At 44.6% G+C, this 9,344-nt stretch overlaps 1 protein-coding gene across 1 annotated transcript in view; it reads right to left on the minus strand.

Moving 5' to 3' along the window:
• LOC106806375 (thrombospondin-type laminin G domain and EAR repeat-containing protein-like) overlaps positions 1-9,344 on the minus strand; it is a 33,134-nt gene that overhangs the window by 6,509 nt on the left and 17,281 nt on the right. Inside the window, exons 3-5 of the mRNA XM_014808302.1 lie at positions 4,275-4,461; positions 944-1,055; positions 227-344 (exon numbers count right to left, since the gene is read on the minus strand). Of these exons, the coding sequence (XP_014663788.1) occupies positions 227-344; positions 944-1,055; positions 4,275-4,461 (417 nt within the window). The remainder of the gene's footprint in view (positions 1-226; positions 345-943; positions 1,056-4,274; positions 4,462-9,344) is intronic.

Here is a 9,344-nt window from a genome sequence, read left to right on the forward strand (position 1 = left end):
AGCTCATTCTCACTACACCGAGGAAATAATTTCCATCTTGCTGAAGCCCATTATGCAAAGCCAAACGCGCTCGCAATCAATCAGTTTGATTAATCCCTTTCGTATATATATATATATATAATATATATATATATACACACACACACACACACACACACACACACACACACACACACCTGTAATAAATACTCACACTTCTAATATATGCGTTTATTTACACGCTCACCTCAATTCTCTGCATCTCGATCGGTCGGCCGTTCTCCAGCTTGTAAATGGCCGAGTACACCTGCGTGGTCATACCGTCAAACGAGTTGGCCAGAGCCAGGTAGCCGGTGCCGTCGATGCTGGAAGTATTGGCGCGGAAATGAAGGAGGCGAAAGGAAGAAGAGAGATTGCAGAGAACTTGTAACTCGGGAATTGTTGCGAGAGAATGCTATAAGTGTTTATAGGAGTCGCATGCGATTAGTGCTAGGCGCTAGGCCTAATACACACTTGTACTCGCGCGTGAAACGACAAGAGTCGTCAAACTTTGGTTGCAGTTTAAGCGAGTTCGGTCAATTCCACTGAGTCGCACTTCCAGTTACCACAGCCACAATTTCAATTACCCCGTTAAAGTATTTTGTTCTGATAGTAACTGAAGTACTATACATCAAAGATGTGCCAATATATATATATATGTAATCAAATGTCTTTTTTTATTCGCTCCCGATCTTATATTTACTTCGTATATTCTTGATAAATTAAATTGTCTATCACTTATTCACACGCCCTTGATGTTATTGACGACCTGATATGTTACCCGCAAATGATAGCAACCGTCTCATTCTGACGCGGAACCAAATCGAACCATTTTGGACGTATAAACCCGCGAAAACCTACAAAAACATAATGAAATTTACTGGCTTTATTTCAGACGGCAATCGGAACCTGACTGCAAGCTTACCTGAAGTGCGTCCAGTCCATGGCGCCCATTGATATAACTGTCTTGAATGGATAGAAGAGGCTCTTCCTCTTCTCAAATCTGTAGATGACAGACGCCATCTGTGTGTGACCGTCTACACATAAACACAATATACACATTACTACGACGCACCGAAACAAAATATAACGCCCACTAAGACATGCAGACCATTATAAGCAGGAGTGAACACAGGGAAGCAGTAATAGTACAACTTTGTTTTTACTCCTGCTATTATTAGTGAAGATATGTTCAATGCATGTCCTCATTCATGTGCGCGATTGAAATTTAAAAAAGTAAAATTCTCGTGAATGAACCCTGAAAGAAACTACTCGAATTCACACGCTTTAAACGTGTTGAGATGTAATCTAGCTGTGTAATCTAGACGCGCCATGACATATTCTTAATTCGCATGCTCAACGCAGATTTAAATTAACGCTCGCATAGTTTGATGCGAGAGAACCCCGTAATGATCAGAAGAGGAAAGATTATGGGCGTTTAAGTTTAGACATTGTATATTGACATTGTATTGTGATATTTTTCGAACAATGCCAATGGTCATCGATAGCAGATAATATACAGTAAATCAATACAAGGTTATTGCTATATATGGCGCGCGAAGTCTTCATAATTTTGTGTGTGTGAAATCTACGATATATATATATAATGAAGAAGCAATAAATCTCATTTAACGATTGCTTTACGTCTATACGTCTAAACTAGCATGCGTGTTTCCTAAACTATGCCGCAACTAACGCAACTGATATCTGTGCGAATTAAAAAGCTGTCCGTGACTATGAAGAAGATATTAACGAATAATAGAAAATATAATGTCTTAATCATGCACGTAGTCGTGATGGTGCTGCGTGGTGACATTCCCATTACGTTTCGTCATCATATCGCATAACGTAAGTGAATAATTAAACGCGTGACTGTCAGGAATCTTTGTGGTTGTATAGAACTACGTTAGATGATCTAATAACAATAATTCTTTTATCACAGATCTGGTCGACTACACCAGAAGATACTTGACGGCAAAATATCGATGATCTTGTTATTATTTTTTAGAGATCATATAGACAACGGTGCACTGTAATCCCTCAACGATCAAATACAATTCCTTTAAAATTACAAGGCGATGGTGCTCGTGATGGCTGACTAAGCCTTTCGTGCAAAACGACAAATTAACTACAAAAAACGCTAGCATTCTTGCTAATGGCAGGCTCGTCTATACCTACAAATCATAAATATTTTGTGTCTGTAGCGCAAACAGGCACGGGGTATCACTGCAGGTGCACATCGCTATTATCTAGCTGAGAGGTTTTCCTACCTATGTACATTCCACTCGAGATTAGGGGCAGATCTGCAGTTTCAGCACAAACACAACGTCAGACAGTTGAAGTGTTAATGCTACTGATATATATGACTTTTCAAAGAAACAGCACTTTGTAGCTATTAGTGGCAGAGCGTGATGTATTGAAAGAGGGAGCGGAGTGTGGAATTCGTTATAGAGTTATAGAGAGCGCGGTATAGATTCTCGGAAAACCGGTTGTTGAGAAAAGTGTGGGCGAGTTTGTTGGTGTGGAGAGGATAGAAGAGTTTATAAAAGAGAATAAACTATGTTTACAAGTGAGAGAAGAGTAACGCGTTGGAATGACTGCGATCACTTGAGAAGCGCGAACAGTTGTGGAAATGAGCGAAGGTGTTTTCGGTCGATTCCGCTTTTATTGACCTCTATGACTGGTGATTCTAAGCGCAGCTCACGCTTGAGCTGCGGTAGCGCAAAGGTCTATCATGTTTCAGATTAGACAAGATTGTTTTCACCTGACGTAGAAGAACGTCGTTAGCATATTTTATCTGTCGAATAATCGTCTGAACCATTGGCTTCTTGAATAGTTGTCAGTTGCCTTTTTTTCAGCGTACTACACAAAACCATCAGCTGTTACTGTCTTAACTTCCTAATGCGACAGACTGATTTACGGTATCAACCGAAACACATCCCGCTAACATATAAAAACGTTCGAAACATTCTTTACAGCTGTAAAAATGTAACTTACAATTTTATGTTGTTTATAAACGTGTTTTTGGAAACGGGTCGTGCACGGTGCCATCGTTTGGCCACGCCATCTCCGGTTATTTACATGGCAGTTTGTCGGCAGGAAGGCACCACGTTTGATTGGACATACGCGCCAATTAATAAGTTCAGTTCAAGAAACCCGTGCATGCTCAGCGAGGGCAAGGTGTTACCGTGTAGGAATGTTCGTGCTCCGGTTCCGTGAACTGAAGCTACTAGATTCCGTAACCCGTAACGTATAGGCCAGTCACTCAGCGCCGTTCTTTTTCATCCTCCGCCTGTATTTTTAGCTACAGTCTTCGTTTCGCGACTAATCGAACTCGAACCAAGTAACCCTCACAAGATTGTTCGAATTTTCTAGGCGCCTGAAACGACCTCGCTGAAATGCACGGTGGCAGCAAGCGGACTAAGCAGCGTGGGATGAACCATAAGGATGAGCACCCGACTGGCTAGCCGGCTCATTCTACCAGACTTTCGCGTGATGCTGTTTTTTCGCGATAATGCGACAGATTTTCGAGTCCGTCTAAGACCGGCCATTGGTGAGAGCGCGTCTGGACGGTGGCCGGGGTCACACTACAACAACGGTGTGCGCTAGTCCGGGGCTTAATGGCTCACACCCGCTGTGACGGGCTGGCGAAAGTCACCGAGTGAGAAACTGGTCTATCATTAGGACCCTTAGTGTGAGCATCATTACAGTGAGATCGCACTTATGATTCTGTTAACCGCAAGATAGAAGTGGTTTCTCGATTACTGGTGGGGGTAACGTGAGACCCAGTAAACTCGATTGCGTGGCATCACTATACGCCAAAGATTTATCGGTACGCGATAACATTCACGTTTAGTAAAAAATATATACCAATAGTCACCATTGAGTCGCGTACTAGAAACGTGGTATAATCATATTTGGAAACCCGTATTTCCCGGCAAAACCACAGCCGGGTGAACGCCAGCTGACAGCGGAAGTGTAATACTAATAGGTAGACGAGATGTGCTGTGGGGTATACGGTAGCCCGTATTCCTGACCGTGCATCATTCCTCCCTTCATTTATTAAGGAAGAATGAGTTATTGGGAGCAGCATTATCATATTTCTTTTCTCGTACGTTGACTGCAGCGACGCCTGCCTGTTTAATATGAAATCTGTCGTACCGAAAAAGAACCGCAGCCAGATATATCAGAATATAAGACGAATTAGAGCTTGTGAACAGCGCCATCTATCGGCCGCTTATGCGTAACTTACTTACCTTTGGCGTAATTAGCAACAGCCAGGTAATGTTCGCCATTGTCCTCGTAGTATTCGATGTCACGCGAGGTGTAGGTGACGATATCTTGCTGTTGGAAAAACAGCTTATGATTGGCGCTCCATCGGTAAATCGTACAGATGCTTTTTACTTGACTCTTCTGCCCTCTGTTGGCCACTGCCAGATACAGCTGCGGACACAAACGCAAATTCCACCGTGTGAATTGCAAATACGTGAATACAACAACAATACCAACAATAAAAATAGTGAGAAGGATATAGAGAAAGAACATAGAACACAGAAATACGTAAATATATAAACGTGCCCGCATGTGTGCGGAAGATAGTGTCAGGACACATTGAACGTTGTAAATGTACAAAATGTGTTTTAGTGTGGTTTTCCGACCCAAGGTTGCTTTGTATCGACTGGGAATGCGGGGATGGTAATTCCTTCCACATGACGTCTGGAGTAACCGTCTGCAGCTTACAAGAAGCGACAGTGAATAGCAGCCAGACATTCTTACTGTTTGTTTTCTATTGCGCTCCGGCTACCAACGTTTCTTTGTACGCAACTGTAACGAGTATACTGATTACCTTAAAAAAGATAAAACCTGGCAGAACGACCCGTCTTAAAAACCCGCTCCAAAAAGTAGAGATATAAATCCATGTGTGTGTGTACGTGCGTGCGTGTGTGTGAAGTGTTGCGTGCGTGTATGTGCTCGTGCGTGTATGGGCGTGTGCGCGTGAGTGCGCGTGAGTGCGCGTGAGTGCGCGTGTACGTATGTGTGTTTGCGTGTGTATGTGTGTGTGCGTGCATGCGTGTGTCTGTGCGGGTGTGCGTGTGCATCTGTGTGTGTACGCACGTGTATGCCTAATGTATGTGCATATGCGTGTGTGATTGAGTGCGCGTGTACGCGTGCTCACGCGCGCGCGTATGTCTGTGTGACGGACCTCGTGAATGGAGAACACGCGGGTAAGAGAGCGTGCGCGCCAATCAGGTTAAAATAATAAACTGAAAAAAATGACTAACAATAAAACGAGCGGGGCGTTTTTTACGCGAGCGTGTCGACGTTTTTGAGCGACCACCCAGAATGCTTAATCATCATCATCAACGCCGCCCGACCCCGCCAATGCAGACGATCTCTCTCTCTCTCCCTCTCTCTCGTTAGCGCCGACACAGTGAATTTCGCGTTTGGGCGTAAGCGATAAACTTGTCTTGTTAGCCGCGGCAAGGTAATACTGTTGTGCGCTGACACAACAGTTGCACAGGTAAAGCAATCGACTGTACGGACAGGACACGTGTTACCAAGATAGCTAGATGCGCGGGCGCGACATAGGTTCTGTTCATCTAAGATAATTACGCATGGTAGGTTGATGCACTCGCCAAACACATGAGCCGATGCAGAAGTAAGGAGAATGAATAAATAAGAGACGCAGGTGGATTCGCATCTATAACATCAAGAGCGTATAAAAAAAACCTTCTTAATACGCTCTTGATAACATCCCGTGGTGCACACGGGTGGAGACACAGGCGAAATCCACCTACATACAGGTAAGACAAAAAAGAGACTTGCTGATTAGCCCGCGTTGGACAGGAGCGTCACACATGCATTAGACCGAATGCCGCGTACCGCCTTGATTTATGGCGGGCGAGTGTCGCGAGGGCCGGACCGCGATGCCCATTACTCTGCCACCGCGTCGTGCTCTTCACAATGACCAGCCGATGTAATTGATGATATCAGATGATATATATATCTCTCCGGCGCACCTCTCGTCACGGTGACGGTGTGATTAACCGCTCCAGAACGCGGCCGTGAATGCGAAAGAAAGACGGCGCCATTTTCTATTCTCCGACAACGAAAAACGAACGAATGGCGACGTTAATTGACAAAGCCAATGAAAACATATATATATGCGGATGTTGATGTGCTATGTGTGATATGTGTGTGCTGCGTGGATGTGCGTGCGTCGTGCGTGCGTTTGCGTGCACGTGCGTGCGTGCGTGGCGTGGGAGATGTGTGGGGCAATGTGGTGTGTGTGTGTGTGTGGTGTGTGTGTGTGTGTGTGGGTGTGTGCGTGGTATCACGGTGTGGTGCGTAATGTGTGTGCTGTGCGTGTGCGGGTGCTGTGTTATATTTACGCGCGCGAGACAAAGGTTTGCCGCCAACTCGGCTAGCCGGGCTGTGCGCTGTCACGTGCGACTGAGAGAGTCTGAGTGGTGGCGGAGCGTGAATAGCGTTTGTCTAGGCAAAACGCAGTAAGCAAGCGATGCTCTTTTTCACGCTTATTAGTGCTTAACTACGCTAGACGGTCATAAACTAAAAGCGATCCCGTCGCGGGATGCTTGACGTGAAAGCCTAGGTGGTACTGTTTATCGGCGGTTCGTGCGCCTACGTTAATTGTCACTGCCTGCAATTGTCAAGTGCGTACTGTATGCTGAGTTCTCTGGATGAACATCCCCTCCCTACCGCGGCGGCGCTCACTTACTACTCCGTGCCAAGGGTCAGAGGGGATCTCTACCACGTCGGGCAAACACGAGAAATGCGCCCGTAAAGTTTTTAAAAAACTCGCGGGAATTCTGAACACCACGCGCAAGTTTCTACCGTCGGGGTGGGGTTGGCCATCTCACATTCCCTCGAGCTTTAGACGTTCTGGGTGTATTCCTTCCTGGCGGCTTATCAAGCCCGTGCGCGCGTGGCCACTGTACTCCTGTATATGGAGAAGAACTTCAGTTTTTGTTGCACCGAACGTAAGGGTGAGGTTTCAGGTCAGATAGAAACCGAACTTACATTTCTGCCATGTGGTAGAGGGAAGATCGCTGCGGCAGTCGTCCTGTTCAGCTCTCGCAAGGCTGCATGGAGGAAGGTACCCTGAGTCGGGAAAGCGTGACACCTCGGCATGCTGAGCGGGGGAGGAGTTCTGATTCCTAGGGTATACGTCAATGTAGTCTCTCTTCGACTGTGTCTGCTGTTGAAAGGGGGAATAAACCATCCGTAAGTATTGACAGTGATTGATAATCGGTTTTATGTATGAAACGTTCGCAAATCTAGGTGTTGATGTGGATGGACAGTATAAAAATAGACTAACCAAATGTTGTGGGTTTGTTTAGCCCATCCGATGGTTGATCATGGCGATAGTTACTTACCTGATAAAAACGGCGGCTATATAAACTGCGATGTTGCTTTAGGATATCACAAATATGGAGGATGCATTACTGATGTTTGGGTTAGGGTTGGTTATGCGTGCTCGAGAAACGAAAAGCACATGGATATGATACCAAGCGAAGATATGGCGGAACAGGCAAGAAACGGAGTGCGGACAATGCGTGCGTAGCTAGGTACGTAAGGTGGTGAAGCAAAGGCTAAAACCATACTGTGACAGACAGAGATGGTGCATGGTGTATGCAGTTAAACTGAGGAAGAACCGAACATTAACAAAAATAAGAGACGCATGAACTATATGTATAGTAAGCAGTGCGGAGTTCTTGTTTAGCCTGATAGCGAAGTGACACAAGGTGTTATATGAGTATATTGACGAACTCATTTAGATAATTATAGTTCCTTTGCTTTCCGTGACATTTCATTAGATACGCGCTGCAATCCCTTTAGTAGATATAGTAAGCCCGGCAGGGATTATGCCATTATTATATATTATATAGGCCATGTTAAGTGTTATTGCAAGAAAATTTTGCGAGGCGTGCATTGATTTACCATGGTACGGTCTAGCTCTAGAACAGTATTTACGCGAAGATGATTCGATGCAGAGGCACAAAGGCGACAAACTATGCATGCGTAAACTAATTGTCTACCCGCATCATTACAACGGGTGGGATTAGCTCAATAGTGTCGCAGAAATACCTATATATATATAATATACTAATAATATAATATATATAGTTAGACTTTACTTCTTAGACGGCGTTGGAAGTGCTATGTCGCGCTTCCGTGACTTTGGAGCTAAAAGCGGAACCGCGTTTCGGGGGCTTTCAGTTTTAACCTTTTGTGTGGATGGCGTCGGATGATGTGATTGCCAGGAACGTATCGTTAAGGATCTGCCGCATTCGAACAGAACTCGAGGAGAGTGAAATTTTGCGTGTATACCGTCTGAATCAACAGTAAATGAGAGGTAAATGTAGTCGATAGGTGCATGGGCTATGAGGTCGACGGCTCTAGGTGAGCGCATACGGGCGAGCATGGGTGGAGTGGAGCTATGCATTAACCTAGTATTATAAACATAAACCAACTATAACAATAACGTTATACCGTTACGATACCTCACACCTACAGATTAACCATAACCCTAACAATAACCATAACCCTAACAATAACCATAACCCGAACTCTAATCACAACCGTAACCCCAACCATAACCCTGACTCTAAACATAACTAAAACCATAACCCTGACTCTAACTCTAACCATAACCGTTACCCTAACCATAACCCTAACCCTAACGTTAGCCCTAACCCTAACCTCAACCGTAACCTTAACCCTATGGATATCAATATGATGGCCCTCCTAGGCCACCAAATGTCTGTCCCTTCTTACTTTCAACGCGTGCATATTATTTAAGTATACATGAATGTTACCGTGGTAATAATGTCACCCGTGTCGGTGTACACCTGCGACTAAAATACGTGTTTTTTTTTCTTTACCGGAATTGTGTTGTCGAATAAAATTAGCGACATTTAGGGGACGCAAACGCACTGTCAACCAATACCACCACACCCATATATAATATATATATATATATATATATATATATATATATGGTGACATCTCGTCGCTGAGCTAGTCTGTTTATGCTTCTTTACTAGCTATATATTAGCTCATCAGTCAGCATGGGGTAGTCGTTGCTGCGAGCCTCTCACGCTTCGCTGCCGTAGCTCCTAGCTAGCTAGCGTTTACACGTTCCTTCACGATGCCTTGTGATCCGCGTTACCTCTCACGCACATTTTGGTGTCCGAGTGATTCATTCATACTACTGATGGATTTCCGAGTGCTGGAGTTTCTTAGACTTCTTTGCCGCTGCACCGCGGCATCAAAAGCTCATACAACCAATATATATATATATA

Source organism: Priapulus caudatus, unplaced genomic scaffold, assembly GCF_000485595.1.
Source record: "Priapulus caudatus unplaced genomic scaffold, Priapulus_caudatus-5.0.1 Scaffold8, whole genome shotgun sequence".
NCBI lineage: Eukaryota > Metazoa > Priapulida > Priapulimorpha > Priapulimorphida > Priapulidae > Priapulus > Priapulus caudatus.